At 40.5% G+C, this 18156-nt stretch overlaps 2 protein-coding genes and 1 long non-coding RNA gene across 4 annotated transcripts; all 3 read left to right on the top strand.

The window, feature by feature from the left end:
• The first annotated feature begins 30 nt into the window (after window positions 1-30).
• Window positions 31-7350, top strand: nsmce1 (NSE1 component of SMC5/6 complex). 2 transcript variants are annotated; one of them, XM_087785464.1, is made up of 8 exons: window positions 31-108; window positions 369-513; window positions 578-699; window positions 754-831; window positions 5645-5791; window positions 6881-6997; window positions 7069-7207; window positions 7271-7350. In XM_087785464.1, the coding sequence occupies exons 2-8, from the start codon at window positions 396-398 to the stop codon at window positions 7306-7308; spliced, it is 759 nt and encodes a 252-aa protein (XP_087641590.1). In that variant the 5' UTR covers window positions 31-108; window positions 369-395; the 3' UTR covers window positions 7309-7350. The 2 variants fall into 2 exon arrangements, with proteins under 2 accessions (XP_087641590.1, XP_087641600.1); XM_087785474.1 differs by having other exon boundaries at window positions 35-108; window positions 384-513.
• A 2677-nt stretch (window positions 7351-10027) lies between these two features.
• On the top strand, window positions 10028-15167 carry LOC148089956 (neuronal vesicle trafficking-associated protein 1-like). Its single transcript, XM_087785489.1, has 5 exons — window positions 10028-10100; window positions 11449-11583; window positions 12873-12980; window positions 13077-13202; window positions 14025-15167. Exons 2-5 carry the CDS (start codon window positions 11458-11460, stop codon window positions 14202-14204), a joined length of 540 nt encoding a protein of 179 aa, XP_087641615.1. The 5' UTR covers window positions 10028-10100; window positions 11449-11457; the 3' UTR covers window positions 14205-15167.
• A 255-nt stretch (window positions 15168-15422) lies between these two features.
• Window positions 15423-16090, top strand: LOC148089955 (uncharacterized). The gene is made up of 2 exons (XR_015710559.1): window positions 15423-15625; window positions 15714-16090. It is a non-coding gene; the product is annotated as an uncharacterized LOC148089955 (long non-coding RNA).
• The last annotated feature ends 2066 nt before the right edge of the window (window positions 16091-18156 follow it).

Here is an 18156-nt window from a genome sequence, read left to right as displayed (position 1 = left end):
GCAGAAGAGCATCGATTAGATTCAACGAAGAAGTCAAAGGCGGAAGGCGCGTTGATGCAAACCTTCCGAGTGTTTACGTGAAAGTTTTACCCGAAAACTCGCAAAAAGGTAAATAAATGTAACTTATTGTTGTGTTTCTGATACAATTGTACTTTCATGACTTTGATTTGTAAACATTTATCTCAATTATATGTCGGTTATTACCTTAAAATGTCGACAGTTTTACCTTGATCTTTTAAGTATATACTTTATTGAATATTGTTTTGATTGTTTAAGCGCTTAATGACCCTGGTCTAGAAAAGGGCTATACAGATAAAAATTACTTACTTACTTCCACTACATTGTTTGATTTGAAAATGTGTTTAAAGGTATTTTGACATCAGGTCAGTGACGTCATGTCCGCTCAGTTGAGTGACAGCCACAGGAGGTTCCTTCAAACCCTGATGGTCCAGGGGATCATGAGTGACGGACGAGCGAAGTCTCTCCATCGGTTCTGCTGCCAGACACACAAAGGTTGGTCTCGTCTGTCTCTTGTCAAACCTGGAACCATTACCTTGAGGATCTTCTTCTTCCAAAGCCCACTATGACCCGGAGAACCTGGACCACTTCATCCAGGCCATCAACGCCAGACTCCAGCCCATGTCCCTGCAGATCAGGAAGGGCATGTCGGAGGACGACGGGCTGCAACACTACGCTCTGGTGAGACGTCAACACTTTGTTGTGTGTTGTTGTCGACTGACGTGTGTTGTGCAGGTGAACCTGGTGGAGACGACCGTGACCCGCTTGTCCTCGGATTACGCCGACAACGAACTGGAGCTGTTCAGGAAAATCGTGAGTCGATTTTAGATTAGATTATTCAACAAATAATAATGGTTAAAGTTCACCTAATGTGACTTATTCACATGTTGTAAATGTTGAAGTCATCACTGTATCCTCTCGTCCTCAGTCATCACTGTATCCTCTCGTCCTCAGTCATCACTGTATCCTCTCGTCCTCAGTCATCACTGTATCCTCTCGTCCTCTGTCATCACTGTTTGCCCTCGTCCTCAGTCATCCCTGTATCCTCTCGTCCTTAGTCATCACTGTATCCTCTCGTCCTCAGTCATCACTGTATCCTCTTGTCCTCAGTCATCACTGTATCCTCTTGTCCTCAGTCATCACTGTATCCTCTTGTCCTCAGTCATCACTGTATCCTCTCGTCCTCAGTCATCACTGTATCCTCTCGTCCTCAGTCATCACTGTATCCTCTTGTCCTTAGTCATCACTGTATCCTCTCGTCCTTAGTCATCACTGTATCCTCTCGTCCTCAGTCATCACTGTATCCTCTTGTCCTCAGTCATCACTGTATCCTCTCGTCCTCAGTCATCACTGTATCCTCTTGTCCTCAGTCATCACTGTATCCTCTTGTCCTCAGTCATCACTGTATCCTCTTGTCCTCAGTCATCACTGTATCCTCTCGTCCTCATTCATCACTGTATCCTCTCGTCCTCAGTCATCACTGTATCCTCTCGTCCTCTGTCATCACTGTGTGCCCTCGTCCTCAGTCATCCCTGTATCCTCTCGTCCTCAGTCATCCCTGTATCCTCTCGTCCTTAGTCATCACTGTATCCTCTCGTCCTCAGTCATGACTGTATCCTCTCGTCCTCAGTCATCACTGTATCCTCTTGTCCTCAGTCATCACTGTATCCTCTCGTCCTCAGTCATCACTGTATCCTCTCGTCCTCTGTCATCACTGTTTGCCCTCGTCCTCAGTCATCACTGTATCCTCTCGTCCTCAGTCATGACTGTATCCTCTCGTCCTCAGTCATCACTGTATCCTCTCGTCCTCTGTCATCACTGTTTGCCCTCGTCCTCAGTCATCCCTGTATCCTCTCGTCCTTAGTCATCCCTGTATCCTCTCGTCCTCAGTCATCACTGTATCCTCTCGTCCTCAGTCATGACTGTATCCTCTCGTCCTCAGTCATCACTGTATCCTCTCGTCCTCAGTCATCACTGTATCCTCTCGTCCTCAGTCATGACTGTATCCTCTCGTCCTCAGTCATCACTGTATCCTCTCGTCCTCAGTCATCACTGTATCCTCTCGTCCTCAGTCAACACTGTATCCTCTCGTCCTCAGTCATCACTGTATCCTCTCGTCCTCAGTCAGCACTGTATCCTCTCGTCCTCAGTCATGACTGTATCCTCTCGTCCTCAGTCAACACTGTATCCTCTCGTCCTCAGTCATCCCTGTATCCTCTCGTCCTTAGTCATCACTGTATCCTCTCGTCCTCAGTCATCACTGTATCCTCTCGTCCTCTGTCATCACTGTTTGCCCTCGTCCTCAGTCATCCCTGTATCCTCTCATCCTTAGTCATCACTGTATCCTCTCGTCCTCAGTCATGACTGTATCCTCTCGTCCTCTGTCATCACTGTATCCTCTCGTCCTCAGTCATCACTGTATCCGTCCTCATTCATCACTGTATCCTCTCGTCCTCAGTCATCACTGTATCCTCTCGTCCTCTGTCATCACTGTTTGCCCTCGTCCTCAGTCATCCCTGTATCCTCTCGTCCTCAGTCATCCCTGTATCCTCTCGTCCTTAGTCATCACTGTATCCTCTCGTCCTCAGTCATGACTGTATTCTCTCGTCCTCAGTCATCACTGTATCCTCTCGTCCTCAGTCATGACTGTATCCTCTCGTCCTCTGTCATCACTGTATCCTCTCGTCCTCAGTCATCCCTGTATCCTCTCGTCCTTAGTCATCACTGTATCCTCTCGTCCTCAGTCATGACTGTATCCTCTCGTCCTCAGTCATCACTGTATCCTCTCGTCCTCAGTCATGACTGTATCCTCTCGTCCTCAGTCATCACTGTATCCTCTCGTCCTCAGTCATGACTGTATCCTCTCGTCCTCAGTCATGACTGTATCCTCTCGTCCTCAGTCATGACTGTATCCTCTCGTCCTCAGTCATCACTGTATCCTCTCGTCCTCAGTCATCACTGTATCCTCTCGTCCTCAGTCATGACTGTATCCTCTCGTCCTCAGTCATGACTGTATCCTCTCGTCCTCAGTCATGACTGTATCCTCTCGTCCTCAGTCATCACTGTATCCTCTCGTCCTCAGTCATGACTGTATCCTCTCGTCCTCTGTCATCACTGTATCCTCTCGTCCTCAGTCATCCCTGTATCCTCTCGTCCTTAGTCATCACTGTATCCTCTCGTCCTCAGTCATGACTGTATCCTCTCGTCCTCAGTCATCACTGTATCCTCTCGTCCTCAGTCATGACTGTATCCTCTCGTCCTCAGTCATCACTGTATCCTCTCGTCCTCAGTCATGACTGTATCCTCTCGTCCTCAGTCATCACTGTATCCTCTCGTCCTCAGTCATGACTGTATCCTCTCGTCCTCAGTCATCACTGTATCCTCTCGTCCTCAGTCATGACTGTATCCTCTCGTCCTCAGTCGTCACTGTATCCTCTCGTCCTCAGTCATGACTGTATCCTCTCGTCCTCAGTCATCACTGTATCCTCTCGTCCTCAGTCATGACTGTATCCTCTCGTCCTCAGTCATCACTGTATCCTCTCGTCCTCAGTCATGACTGTATCCTCTCGTCCTCTGTCATCACTGTATCCTCTCGTCCTCAGTCATCCCTGTATCCTCTCGTCCTTAGTCATCACTGTATCCTCTCGTCCTCAGTCATGACTGTATCCTCTCGTCCTCAGTCATCACTGTATCCTCTCGTCCTCAGTCATGACTGTATCCTCTCGTCCTCAGTCATCACTGTATCCTCTCGTCCTCAGTCATGACTGTATCCTCTCGTCCTCAGTCATCACTGTATCCTCTCGTCCTCAGTCATGACTGTATCCTCTCGTCCTCAGTCATCACTGTATCCTCTTGTCCTCAGTCATGACTGTATCCTCTCGTCCTCAGTCATCACTGTATCCTCTCGTCCTCAGTCATGACTGTATCCTCTCGTCCTCAGTCATCACTGTATCCTCTCGTCCTCAGTCATGACTGTATCCTCTCGTCCTCTGTCATCACTGTATCCTCTCGTCCTCTGTCATCACTGTATCCTCTCGTCCTCAGTCATCACTGTATCCTCTCGTCCTCAGTCATGACTGTATCCTCTCGTCCTCAGTCATCACTGTATCCTCTCGTCCTCAGTCATGACTGTATCCTCTCGTCCTCAGTCATCACTGTATCCTCTCGTCCTCAGTCATGACTGTATCCTCTCGTCCTCAGTCATCACTGTATCCTCTCGTCCTCTGTCATGACTGTATCCTCTCGTCCTCTGTCATCACTGTATCCTCTCGTCCTCAGTCATGACTGTATCCTCTCGTCCTCAGTCATCACTGTATCCTCTCGTCCTCAGTCATGACTGTATCCTCTCGTCCTCAGTCATCACTGTATCCTCTCGTCCTCAGTCATGACTGTATCCTCTCGTCCTCTGTCATCACTGTATCCTCTCGTCCTCAGTCATCACTGTATCCTCTCGTCCTCAGTCATGACTGTATCCTCTCGTCCTCAGTCATGACTGTATCCTCTCGTCCTCTGTCATCACTGTATCCTCTCGTCCTCTGTCATCACTGTATCCTCTCGTCCTCTGTCATCACTGTATCCTCTCGTCCTCAGTCATGACTGTATCCTCTCGTCCTCAGTCATCACTGTATCCTCTCGTCCTCAGTCATGACTGTATCCTCTCGTCCTCAGTCATCACTGTATCCTCTTGTCCTCAGTCATGACTGTATCCTCTCGTCCTCAGTCATCACTGTATCCTCTCGTCCTCAGTCATGACTGTATCCTCTCGTCCTCAGTCATCACTGTATCCTCTCGTCCTCAGTCATGACTGTATCCTCTCGTCCTCTGTCATCACTGTATCCTCTCGTCCTCTGTCATCACTGTATCCTCTCGTCCTCAGTCATCACTGTATCCTCTCGTCCTCAGTCATGACTGTATCCTCTCGTCCTCAGTCATGACTGTATCCTCTCGTCCTCAGTCATCACTGTATCCTCTCGTCCTCAGTCATGACTGTATCCTCTCGTCCTCAGTCATCACTGTATCCTCTCGTCCTCTGTCATGACTGTATCCTCTCGTCCTCTGTCATCACTGTATCCTCTCGTCCTCAGTCATGACTGTATCCTCTCGTCCTCAGTCATCACTGTATCCTCTCGTCCTCAGTCATGACTGTATCCTCTCGTCCTCAGTCATCACTGTATCCTCTCGTCCTCAGTCATGACTGTATCCTCTCGTCCTCAGTCATGACTGTATCCTCTCGTCCTCTGTCATCACTGTATCAGCACATTAGGTGCCCTTCAAAAACATTTAAATAATAAATGTTTTTCTAATAAGTAAGTAATTTATATTTATAGAGTGCTTTTCTTAAGACATTTTTATTTGTGCAGGTTTTTCCTTTATTTTCTGGAACTCCTGTGTTTGTCTCGGTGTTGTCTTGACCTTTAAAGTATTTATTGAGTATTGTTTTGATTGTTTAAGTGCTTTGTGACCCTGGTCTGGAAAAGCTCTATATAAATATAAATTACTTACTTACTTACTTGTTTTTATGTACATAGAAAACCAAACGGGTGTTTTCTACAAGTTCACAGAAGACTTGATACTGTATATATCCGAGCTCTCGCTGAGGTCACGACATGGTTCTGGTCTCTCTCAGATGGACCTGATCACCGGCTCGGACAGCGGTACCGCCTCCTCCATCGACATCCTGAACAGCTCCGACACCTTGACCTCCAAGAAGCTGAAGAAGAGCGAAGCGGAGCAGCTGCTCAGCAGACTGGTCCAGGACCAGTGGCTCTGTGAGGTCAGCAGGGTTTTTATCTCAATTATTATTTTACATGTTCATCTATGTAGAGTTTGCACAAGTGATTTCACAGCTAGTCTGGTAAGTTTAGCATTTTTTTATTGAAATTCCTTCACTTGACAAGCATTGAAAATGTGTATAAAATAAAATATATATAAGAACAAACATCAGCTTTAAAAGCCGCCGGAGTCTGCTGTATCCTCTGGTCCTCAGTCATCACTGGGATTTCATTGACGCTGTGGAGGATGTAACGACTGCTGCCATCTAGTGGTCTGAAGTTTAATAACAACAAATATGTGAACAAACAATTTCAATGTTAATGTATAGAAATATTTTATATTTATACCATAAAATAATTCTCATTCATTCATTAATTTCCTATCATTTATCCCTTGTGGGGGTCGTGAGAAGACTGGAGTCTATCCCAGTATCATAGGGCGAGAGGCAGGGGACACCCTGGACAGAACGCCAGTCTGTCTCAGGACACACAAAGACACACAACCATTCACACACACACTCATACCTATTGACAATTTCCCTCAAGTTTTCAATCAATCCGTATGTTTTTGGACTGTGGGAGGAAACCAGAGTGTCCGGAGTAAACCCACGCAACACGGGGAGAACATACATAAAATAATGATCTATAATTAAAAATAAAAGTACATAATGTGGCCTCTTAGGAAATGTTAATGCAACCTTTAAATCATCGATCAGTCGATCAGGTCGAGCTTTAACTATTGATATATTTTTTTAAATCGTCTTGGAACCGCTTGAGAACTTGGCTCCTGCGAGGTCTTTAGTGATGTCATCATCTGTCTGTGACGTCACTGAACGAGTGTCTTTGTCTCTTTGAATAATGATACGATTATTATATTATATGTTGTCAATCCAATGAAATAAACAGTTTAAATTAATATTTGCAATGATGTTAAAATATTGTTTAATAAACATCTTTGGTTCTGAAAAAAAACCCACATTTTAACGCAATTAAAAATGTGTAAAGTTCAAGAAAAAAATAGTTTTTTGAGTCGTTTTTCATTCTTTAAACTTTCACTTTAACGACTTTGACGTCTCTGTTCGTCGCCGTAGAAACGCGGCGACTACTCCCTGTCGACCCGGTGCGTCATCGAGATGGAGCCGTACATCCGGACCATGTACCAGGACCAGATCAAAGTCTGCCACATCTGTCACGGCCTCGCCCTGCAGGTCCGGAGTCGCTCACGATGTTCCTCCTGGTTCCGCTCGTCAAAACAACAGACGTCCATCTTGTGTTTCAGTGCCAGACGTGTGAGCGTCTCGGCTGCGGCGTCAGGATCCACCACCCCTGCGTGTCCAGGTTCTTCAGGGCCGGGACGGAGCCGCGGTGTCCGGCGTGCAACGAGGTCTGGCAGCACCAGCAGCACCAGCAGCGTCCCGGTAAGAGTCCTGGTCCTGGTCCGCGATCACGTCCGTGAATGACGGTTTCCTTCTTCCTCACAGACCCGGACCGACGGCGTCAGTCGCGCTCCAGCAGATGATCTTCTCGTTCTTAAGATTTCATTAAACCTTTATTTTCTTTTTCCTCTTGTAGAAAATCCCATTTTTTACACGCGCTCTTATTCTGAAAAAATGTTTGTAACCTTTTATTTTTGGAAGTTTGTCAGAATAATAAGTGGTTGAAATTGTACTTATTAAATGTTTTTTTTTAAATTAAATGTAGTTTGTTTTAAACACTTGCATAATTATTAATTTAGAAAATATTCTATTTATTAATATTTAATTATTTAAAAAAACATTTAGCGTTTTTAATTTGTAATTTAATTCAATTGTAGACTTTAAAAACGTTTCATTTAAAACATTAAAAGTTTAACATTATGGTGACACACATATACTTCTGTATGTATTTGACGATTTCACCGTGTACTTCAAATAATCAGTTATCGTGACGTATTAACCTTCACACGAGTTCAGTCTACGTCACAGGAAACGCTTTTCTTGGTTGTCATGACGTAAGTCAAACACCAGGGGTCAGTGTTGGTCATTTATTTGTATTATATTGAACAGGTTTTTCATGAACGGTTTCACTTGTGTGTGACAATCGAACGTTTAGCTCAAAGAAAAAAAAGTTTTTAATAAATATATATATATATATAAAAATAGTAAGCAAGTAAGTAATTTGTATTTATATAGCACAATCAAAACAATATTCAATAAAGTATATACTTTAAAGGTCAAGATAAAACTGATAACAACACAGGAGTTCCAGAAAATCAAATTACGGGTGTGTATTGTCAAGAATCTGGATCCTGATAAGGTACGTATTACAATACAAGGATACAATATATAGTAACAAGTATATATGTGTAGTATTGTCCAGTACTTGACTCTGGTGTTGTGATAGTGTAGTAACAAGTATATATGTGTAGTATTGTCCAGTACTTGACTCTGGTGTTGTGATAGTGTAGTAACAAGTATATATGTGTAGTATTGCCCAGTACTTGACTCTGGTGTTGTGATAGTGTACTAACAAGTATATATGTGTAGTATAGTCCAGTACTTGACTCTGGTGTTGTGATAGTGTAGTAACAAGTATATATGTGTAGTATTGCCCAGTACTTGACTCTGGTGTTGTGATAGTGTAGTAACAAGTATATATGTGTAGTATTGTCCAGTACTTGACTCTGGTGTTGTGATAGTGTAGTAACAAGTATATATGTGTAGTATTGTCCAGTACTTGACTCTGGTGTTGTGATAGTGTAGTAACAAGTATATATGTGTAGTATTGTCCAGTACTTGACTCTGGTGTTGTGATAGTGTAGTAACAAGTATATATGTGTAGTATTGTCCAGTACTTGACTCTGGTGGTGTGATACTGTAGTAACAAGTATATATGTGTAGTATTGTCCAGTACTTGACTCTGGTGTTGTGATAGTGTAGTAACAAGTATATATGTGTAGTATTGTCCAGTACTTGACTCTGGTGTTGTGATAGTGTAGTAACAAGTATATATGTGTAGTATAGTCCAGTACTTGACTCTGGTGTTGTGATAGTGTAGTAACAAGTATATATGTGTAGTATTGTCCAGTACTTGACTCTGGTGTTGTGATAGTGTAGTAACAAGTATATATGTGTAGTATTGTCCAGTACTTGACTCTGGTGTTGTGATAGTGTAGTAACAAGTATATATGTGTAGTATTGTCCAGTACTTGACTCTGGTGTTGTGATAGTGTAGTAATAAGTATATATGTGTAGTACTGTCCAGTACTTGACTCTGGTGTTGTGATAGTGTAGTAACAAGTATATATGTGTAGTATTGTCCAGTACTTGACTCTGGTGTTGTGATAGTGTAGTAACAAGTATTTATGTGTAGTATTGTCCAGTACTTGACTCTGGTGTTGTGATAGTGTAGTAACAAGTATTTATGTGTAGTATTGTCCAGTACTTGACTCTGGTGTTGTGATAGTGTAGTAACAAGTATATATGTGTAGTATTGTCCAGTACTTGACTCTGGTGTTGTGATAGTGTAGTAACAAGTATATATGTGTAGTATTGTCCAGTACTTTACTCTGGCTTTAGTCAAAGGTCAAAAATAGTAAACGTAGCTTCTGCCGATGTGTGCGAGTGGATCCCTGGACGAGTGATCCTGTGATCCATACGCTCTGACCGAGAGAACATCAGGATCTTCCCACGGATCTTCACTCACTGAGCAGCTTCTCTTTAAGACAAACTGAAACATCTTCAGGTCATGTCAAGTAGGTCAAAGTCAAATGGGTGGCACCTCATTCACTGACCTCTGACCTCCCTGTGAATCTGAACCTCCAAGACAGACAAACCATGTTATTAATATCATCATAGTTCTTTATTCCGAGGAACCTGGAAACCATCAAAGACTTAAAATATAGAACTCACTTACTTTTGTAATACAGCTTTTATTTTTTGACTTTTGACTAAATTATTTGTATATTTATAACTTGTGGTTTGACGATTTTTGTTCGTCTAAATACTTCTATTTTAAAGATCAAGTTGTTTTTTTAAATGTTGCAAAATATATTTTACATTATTCAAATATGTCATCGATGAACAAATAAAACAAACCAATTGGTTTGAAAACTCGATGTTTCTCTCGTGCTGTGAAGATCAAGGATCCATTTTAATCCGCGTGTAAAAAGGCGATGTTCCGGTCAGACTCGGAGGTTCCGCCGGAACTACATGCGCAGTCCTTGCTGTCAATCACTCGTCGCCATGGCAACCGGCTCCTGTCTCCGCATCCTCGCCGAGCTGTGAACGTCTCGTGCTCCTGAGAAGAAGAAGAAGAAGAAGAAGATCCTCCGTGAGTCCCTCGTTCTTCTCCTTCTTTAACGAACAAAACTGTCGGAAGGTTTTGCGTGTTATTGTGCGTGTCCGCGGGCGGAAGTGGCGACACTGCGGCGGCCTGATCGATCCATTCAGGTGATCGATGATGAAGAAGAAACTAGTGACGTATTGATCCTGTGGAAACACTTGTTCAAACGACGCGTTTTTTCAGAGATAATGATCAATAATCCTTGTCAATAATTATCGATTATTTGTAGAAATACATGCATTTCTTGCGTCAAAATACGTGTTTTTTTCACGCAGTAAAATCGTCATCATTTCCGCTGAATTGACGCTAAAAGTCAGTCACGTGACGCATCTTTGTGTAGATGATTGTTGTGTGTTGTGTGTTCAGTGACTCATAGTTTCATCGTCATAACGTTGACGAGATTTTTCACAAAGATAACGTGAAGTATTTTCTGTCAGAGTACAGTACAGTAGTATTAGTGAGTAGAGTAGTATTAGTGAGTACAGTAGTATTAGTGAGTACAGTAGAGTTTGCCTTATGGTTGTTTCTCAGAACATTGACTTAACAACTAATTAGCACATTTACAATTATCTGAACCGACGTTACTTCAGGAAAAATACATTTACAATTCGCAGTATAGGTTTTACATTTTTCTGAAACAATTTGCACATTTACAATCGGCTAAACAAATGCTCACTGTTTGTTACGCATTTGCAATTTGCTGAATACATTTTTAAATCAGAGAAAGTATTTACAGTGTGCTGAAAAAGTGTACAAATGACAATACACATTTACTCATTTTTAAAAACATCAACAGTTTTGATGCACATTTGCAATTCGTTAAACCAATGTACAGTTTCAACTTCACATTAACAGTTGACTTTAGAATTTAAGAACATCTTAAAATGTGCTTAAAACATTTACAATTGACAATACACATTTCCTGAACCCATTTACAAATCACAATAAACATTTATACATTTCTGAAAACATGAACATTTGCGATGCACATTTAAAATGTGCAAAACTAAAGAACAGTTTCGGTTACACATTTACAATTGACTGAATACATGTTTGAATCAAGATCATTTACAAATGACAATACACATTTCTGAAAGTGTTAAAGATTGCGTTGCACATTTGCAATTCTTCTAAACAAATTCACCACAAACATTTACAATTTTTCGAACACCTGAAACAAACTCTCGCTCAGAGAATGTAAACAACTAGATGTTGGAACAGAAAGTGGTCAAATGTGTCAGGATGACGATGTTGTCACAGTTTGTAAATGTGTCCTTCAGACATGTTTGAGATGAAAGACGAACGTTCTTGTTTGTGTCTCGTCCTGGTCCTCCAGCGTCCAGTCATGGTGAAGCTCGGCGCCCGTTCGTCCGACAAGCTGAAGAAAGGAAGCGTCGACGACGGCTTCGACAACGTTCCTCTCATCACGCCGCTGGAGGTCGAGCAGCTGCAGCACAACTTCCCGGAAAAGGTTTTTTTTTATCGAGGCCGATAACGACGACAAACGACTAAAAGTCAAGTCGTGATCGTTTCTAAAGTCGACTGTTTGTCCGGCAGGTGAGGAAAAGAAGGAGGGAAGGAATGAAGAAGGAAAAGGAAAGAAGAAAGGAAGGAAGAAGAGAAGGAAAATTGGAATGACAAGGGAAGATTGAAGGGAAGAAGTAAAAAAAGGGAATGATGAAGAAAAGAAGAAGGGAAAGAATGAAGAAGGGAAAGGAAGGAAGAAGAGAAGGAAGATTGGAATGACAAGGGAAGGACAAAGGGAAGAAGTTAAAAAAGGGAAAGAAGAAGAAAAAAGATTGGGAAGAAGAAAAGAAGGAAAAGAAGAAGGGAAGGAATGAAGGGAAGGAAGAAGAAAAGAAGAAGAAAAGCAAGAAGGGAAGGAATGAAGGGAATGAAGAAGGAAAAGGAAAGAAGAAAGGAAGGAAGAAGAGAAGGAAGATTGGAATGACAAGGGAAGGACAAAGGGAAGAAGTTCAAAAAGGGAAAGAAGAAGAAAAAAGATTGGGAAGAAGAAAAGAAGGAAAAGAAGAAGGGAAGGAATGAAGGGAAGGAAGAAGAAAAGGAAGAAGAAAAGAAGAAGAAAAGCAAGAAGGGAAGGAATGAAGGGAATGAAGAAGGAAAAGGAAAGAAGAAAGGAAGGAAGAAGAGAAGGAAGATTGGAATGACAAGGGAAGGACAAAGGGAAGAAGTTAAAAAAGGGAAAGAAGAAGAAAAAAGATTGGGAAGATGAAGGGAAGGAAGAAGAAAAGAAGGAAAAGAAGAAGGGAAGGAATGAAGGGAAGGAAGAAGAAAAGGAAGAAGAAAAGAAGAAGAAAAGCAAGAAGGGAAGGAATGAAGGGAATGAAGAAGGAAAAGGAAAGAAGAAAGGAAGGAAGAAGAGAAGGAAGATTGGAATGACAAGGGAAGGACAAAGGGAAGAAGTTAAAAAAGGGAAAGAAGAAGAAAAGAAGGAAAAGAAGAAGGGAATGAAGGGAAGGAAGAAGAAAAGGGAGAAGAAAAGAAGAAGAAAAGCAAGAAGGGAAGGAATGAAGGGAATGAAGAAGGAAAAGGAAAGAAGAAAGGAAGGAAGAAGAGAAGGAAGATTGGAATGACAAGGGAAGGACAAAGGGAAGAAGTTCAAAAAGGGAAAGAAGGAAAAAAAAGATTGGGAGGATGAAGGAAAAGAAGAAGAAAAGGAAGAAGGAAAGGTTTTTTTTATTGAGGCCATTACGACGACGACTAAAGTCGTGATCGTTTCTAACGTCGTTCCTCCGGCAGGTGATCGTCAAGACGGCCATCAGACATTCTCTCCATCAGAGGAGCAAGTTCAGCGTCTCTCGGTGGAGGAAGTTGAAGAAGAACTTTGACGTGTCTGAGAAAATGAAGGTACGACGACTTCCTGTCTTTTAGCAAAATAAAAGGTCAAAAGTGAATTTTTATATATTGTGTACTTTTGTGTCGACGCTTCCGTTGGTTCCTCAGATCTCGGGTCTGATCTTCATCATGCTGGCCTTCCTGACCAGCCTGGTCCTGCTGCTCATGTTCCAGACCCTCTGGTACCACCGGCTCACCTGCCCGGCCGGCTTCGTGCTCCAGAAACATGACTCGGTACCAATACTAGCTTTTATTTTATGACTTTGATTTGGTTTACGTTCACTCGTTTACATTCGTTTTTACATTCAACTCTTTTCTACACGTTTAATTATTTACACTGAATTCATTCATGCTTTGAAAAAAGAAAAAAACACTTTGATGGTTTTTCAAATTAAAAGTCTGATGTAGATGCTGTAAAAATTAAATGGAAGGAAGAAGGGAAAAGGAAGAAGAGAAGGAAGATTGGAATGACAAAAAAAGGACGAAGGGGAAAAAAGAAAGAGAGGAATAGTGAGAGGATGAAGGGAATAAATAAGGGAAGGAATAAGGGAATGAATGAAAGGAAGGAAAAGAAAGAAAAGAAGGAAGATTGGAATAACAAGGGAAGGAAGAAGGGAAGAAAGAATGGGAGGATGAAGGAAATGAAGAAGGGAAGGAAGAAGAAAAGAAGAAGGAAAAGAAGAATGAAGGGAATGAAGAAGGAAAAGGAGAGAAGAAAGGAAGGAAGAAGAGAAGGAAGGTTGGAATGACAAGGGAAGGATGAAGGGAAGATGTTAAAAAAGGGAAAGAAGAAGAAAAAAAGATTGGGAGGATGAAGGGAAGGAAGAAGAAAAGGAAAGCAATAAAAGCAACATGTAAACCAAGAGCTCTGCCTTCTGGCTCAGCTCTTTCTTCAGCACAACAGTTAATTGTGATCAGCTGATGTTTGGTCCTTCAGGGCCACCGTAGTTCATTTGTGTTGATGATGTGTTGATGTTGTGTTTGTGTGTTTGTGTTGTGTTTGTCTGTGTGTTATGTGTTTGTGTGTTTGTGTGTTTGTGTGTCTGTGTCGAGCAGCAGAGTCACTGTGTTCCAGAGAATCTTCCGGATCTTCAGTCCAGAACCAAACTCTCGTCGAACATCAACACCAGGCCTCAGCTCGCGTCGCCATGGTTACCAGTCCTCGCCGCTGTGAAGGAGGACAAGATGGACAGAAGAGAGAGAGAAGAGAGAATGAAGAGAGAGAGAAGAGAATGAAGAGAATAAAGAGAGAAGAGGAAGATAGACAGAAGAGAATAAAGAGAAGAGAGTGAAGAGAGAATGAAGAGAGAATGAAGAGAGAATGAAGAGAGAAAAGAGAATGAAGAGAATGAAGAGAAGAGAATGAAGAATGAAGAGAGAGAAAAGAGAATAAAGAGAGAAGAGTAAGAAGAGACAGAGTAGAGAGAAGAGAATAAAGAGAAGAGAATGAATAGAGAATAAAGAGAAGAGAATGAATAGAGAATGAAAAGACAGAAGAGAGAATGAAGAGAATAAAGAGAAGAGAGGAAGAAGAGAGAGAATAAAGAGAATGAGTGAAATAATCTTAACTAAAATATTTCTTAAATAACTTAAGTGTGTGTGTGTGATTAAGAGTGTGTGTGTGTAAGTGATTAAGAGTGTGTTATTAAGAGAATGTGTGTAATTAAGAGAGTGTGTGTGTGTTTGTGTGTTATTAAGAGAGTGTGTGTGTGTTTGTGTGTTATTAAGAGAGTGTGCGTGTGTGTGTAATTAAGAGAGTGTGTGTGTGTTTGTGTGTTATTAAGAGAGTGTGTGTGTGTGTTTGTGTGTTATTAAGAGTGTGTGTGTGTTTGTGTGTTATTAAGAGAGTGTGTGTGTGTTTGTGTGTTATTAAGAGAGTGTGTGTGTGTGTTTGTGTGTTATTAAGAGTGTGTGTGTGTTTGTGTGTTATTAAGAGAGTGTGTGTGTGTTTGTGTGTTATTAAGAGAGTGTGCGTGTGTGTGTAATTAAGAGAGTGTGTGTGTGTTTGTGTGTTATTAAGAGAGTGTGTGTGTGTTTGTGTGTTATTAAGAGTGTGTGTGTGTTTGTGTGTTATTAAGAGAGTGTGCGTGTGTGTGTTATTAAGAGTGTTTGTGTGTGTGTGTGTTATTAAGAGAGTGTGCGTGTGTGTGTTATTAAGAGAGTGTGCGTGTGTTTGTGTGTTATTAAGAGAGTGTGTGTGTGTGTTAAGAGAGTGTGTGTGTGTGTGTGTGTGTGTTATTAAGAGAGTGTGCGTGTGTGTGTTATTAAGAGTGTTTGTGTGTGTGTGTGTTAAGAGAGTGTGCGTGTGTGTGTTATTAAGAGTGTTTGTGTGTGTGTGTGTTAAGAGAGTGTGTGTGTGTGTGTGTGTGTGTTAAGAGAGTGTGTGTGTGTGTGTGTGTGTTATTAAGAGAGTGTGCGTGTGTGTGTTATTAAGAGTGTTTGTGTGTGTTAAGAGAGTGTGCGTGTGTGTGTTATTAAGAGTGTTTGTGTTTGTGTGTGTTAAGAGAGTGTGTGTGTGTGTGTGTGTTAAGAGAGTGTGTGTGTGTGTGTGTTCTTGTGGTGCAGCAGGAATGTTATTAAAAGCTACAGAATGTTTCAGACTTTTATAGTTTCACTGAGTCATGACTAGAATCTCACCATCTGTGTGCTGCATGTGTGTGTGTGTGTGTGTGTGTGTGTGTGTGTGTACAAGTATGTGTGTACAAGTGTGTGTGTGTGTGTGTGTGTACAAGTATGTGTGTGTAGGAGTGTGTGTGTGTGTGTGTGTACAAGTATGTGTGTACAAGTGTGCGTGTGTGTGTGTACAAGTGTGTGTGTGTACAAGTATGTGTGTACAAGTGTGTGTGTGTGTGTGTACAGCTCAGCTTCTGTTTCAGTGAAACTTCAGAAAATATGTTTTAAAATGTAGTCGATTGTTGTATTTTATGTCGTTGTCAACACTTTGATTCAAATTAAATGACACAAAAATACACTAAAATGAAAGTATTTCATGAACATATTTAAACCGTTGAACATATTTAATTCTCGGCTGCTGTTTGTCTATAAATGGCGTCACGGAAGGATGGAGAGAAAACGATCGTGTCCATCGTCCTCATGGTTTTGACAATAAAACATTGTCGTCACTTGTTGTTTTGTCGTCACTTAATTAAGAACACAAGTGTGTTTGGAAATGAGAGGCGGGAACATGTGCTGTGATGTCATCGATTCCTGAGGAACAAACGTGTTTTTCTGCTTTAAAACTAATATCGTGTTTGATTGACAGTCGTGTTTTTAGTGTGAACTTGGAGACGAAACTTGCGTTTATTGAATCAGCCTAAGAATGTTTTAAAAAAGTGACATGTTTGGACAAAAAGTACTTTTGAAGGAAGAAAATATGATTTTTTTTGGGCCCTCAGCTATTACCTACCCTTCCTTTAATGTGTTAAAAGTGGTACAAAGCTGTCAGTCAACCGTAGTTTCTGGCGCCCCCCACTGTTAGAGGAGTGTAAGTGCAAAATCCTGACACTGACCACACATGGATTTGTTTACAAATTGAGTGAAAACTATATTTTTGAGTCACTTTTCTCCTCAAGGTTTCATTTAAATCAAAAAGTAAATCAATGTCGTCAGAAAATTGAACGATTGATTCAACTTTTCAAATGTTGAAAGCAAGAATTTTTAAAACGTTTGAATATATATTTTTTACTCAAAGTAATTAAATCATTTCTATATTAATACTTTTATTGAATAATTGATTTTTAAACGTCAATTTTTTTAATTGAAAAAAACAACAAAAAATTCAACCTTTAAATAAAGAAAAAAATAATCTTATCTTTAAAAAACCCACACAATTTTAATGTATAAATTCAAAGTTTAAAAAGATAAAACATCATATTCAACCAATAAATATTCAGATGACGCTGATTTACTTCCATAATAAACATTTTGAAAAAAACATTTTTCACAGATCATGGTTTTTCAAAATAAAACTAATACAGAAAATATGTTTTTTTTTACGTGGTGTTGCTTTAATGTAACAACGAATAAATACATTTTTAGAACCTTAAGAGTCTTAATTTAATGTTCGTTTGTTTCATTGTGTGTTTGTCCAAAAACACGCCGACATCACGTGACCTGCGACTGAGTTGATCGTCTCTTCGCTTCCCTCACATACTTCACCAGGTATGTGGAGCAGAACCGAACACGACTCCAGGCTCGAGTGCGGAACTAAAGATCTTAAACACGTTTATTAGCACATTAACTAATCCCACACTTGGCTGCGGCTCCGAGTCGAGGCCGCGGGAAAAATCACATAAAAACCTCCGAAATTCTTTGCGTAAAAAGGCAACAAAACCAACAGATCTGAACAATAAAAAACAGGTTTTGTTCCTCGTGTGTGAAACCAACAGCTCAAATTAAATAACACCCCTTTAAGAGTTTGTAATTTATAATATTTTATAATCACTTTTAACATCCAAATTTTGGATGGATTAACGCTCACAGGCTGGTGCATGATGGGAAATCTGCAAGGAGACACACAAACATTATTGTAAGATGAACATATTTGCACTTTAGATATGAAGACAGTAAAAACACATTTTTTAACGTATTATTGTGCGTAAATAAATACGATTTTAATACGTTTTGACATACTTCCGGTGTGACCCCCCTCCTAACCTGAAGTACTTCCGGTTTGAAAGTAAACAACAAAGATTACATTTTCTTTCGTGCGCTTTTTTGTTTTGTCTCAATTCTCAAGATGTGAGTCTTTGTTTGTCAGCAATTGTGTGTGTTTTGGTGCTTTTGGTGTTTAATTCGCTTATTAGCTACATGCTAAGCTACATTAGCGATTTTTGCTAATTGTTTCTAAACCAAAACATATTTGAGTAAATTGTTTTAATTGTTTTAGCATGAATTTGAAAACATGTTTTGTTTTATGTTGATTTGTGTATATTATCGTAATACTAGCAATAATGTGTTTAAAAACGTTTATATTTGTTTAACATATATTATTACAGTTGTTTTTATAGCTTGAAATAATGTTATATTATTATTATTAATACTATTATAATAACAATTATTAATATATATTATTGTTATATATTATATTATTATATATATTATTATTATTATCATAAACAAATGTCCACTTTTAAAACACTTTAGTTCTTCAAACCAGTGAAAGTAACTTTTAAAAAGAACTTTTTTA

Source organism: Callionymus lyra, chromosome 1, assembly GCF_982586985.1.
Source record: "Callionymus lyra chromosome 1, fCalLyr1.hap1.1, whole genome shotgun sequence".
Lineage (NCBI taxonomy): Eukaryota > Metazoa > Chordata > Actinopteri > Syngnathiformes > Callionymidae > Callionymus > Callionymus lyra.
The sequence above is the reverse complement of the archived record's forward strand: the minus strand, read 5'-3'. Positions and strand labels throughout refer to the sequence as shown.

Excerpts from the sequence above, each read along its gene's own strand:
- LOC148089956 (XM_087785489.1), top strand. The coding sequence starts at position 11,458 with ATGGTGAAGCTCGGCGCCCGTTCGTCCGACAAGCTGAAGAAAGGAAGC. Across the intron at positions 11,584-12,872 it reads AGCACAACTTCCCGGAAAAG|GTGATCGTCAAGACGGCCAT; the intron begins GTTTTTTTTTAT and ends TTCCTCCGGCAG. Across the intron at positions 12,981-13,076 it reads ACGTGTCTGAGAAAATGAAG|ATCTCGGGTCTGATCTTCAT; the intron begins GTACGACGACTT and ends TTGGTTCCTCAG.
- nsmce1 (XM_087785464.1), top strand. The coding sequence starts at position 396 with ATGTCCGCTCAGTTGAGTGACAGCCACAGGAGGTTCCTTCAAACCCTG. Across the intron at positions 514-577 it reads CTGCTGCCAGACACACAAAG|CCCACTATGACCCGGAGAAC; the intron begins GTTGGTCTCGTC and ends CTTCTTCCAAAG. Across the intron at positions 5,792-6,880 it reads AGGACCAGTGGCTCTGTGAG|AAACGCGGCGACTACTCCCT; the intron begins GTCAGCAGGGTT and ends TCGTCGCCGTAG.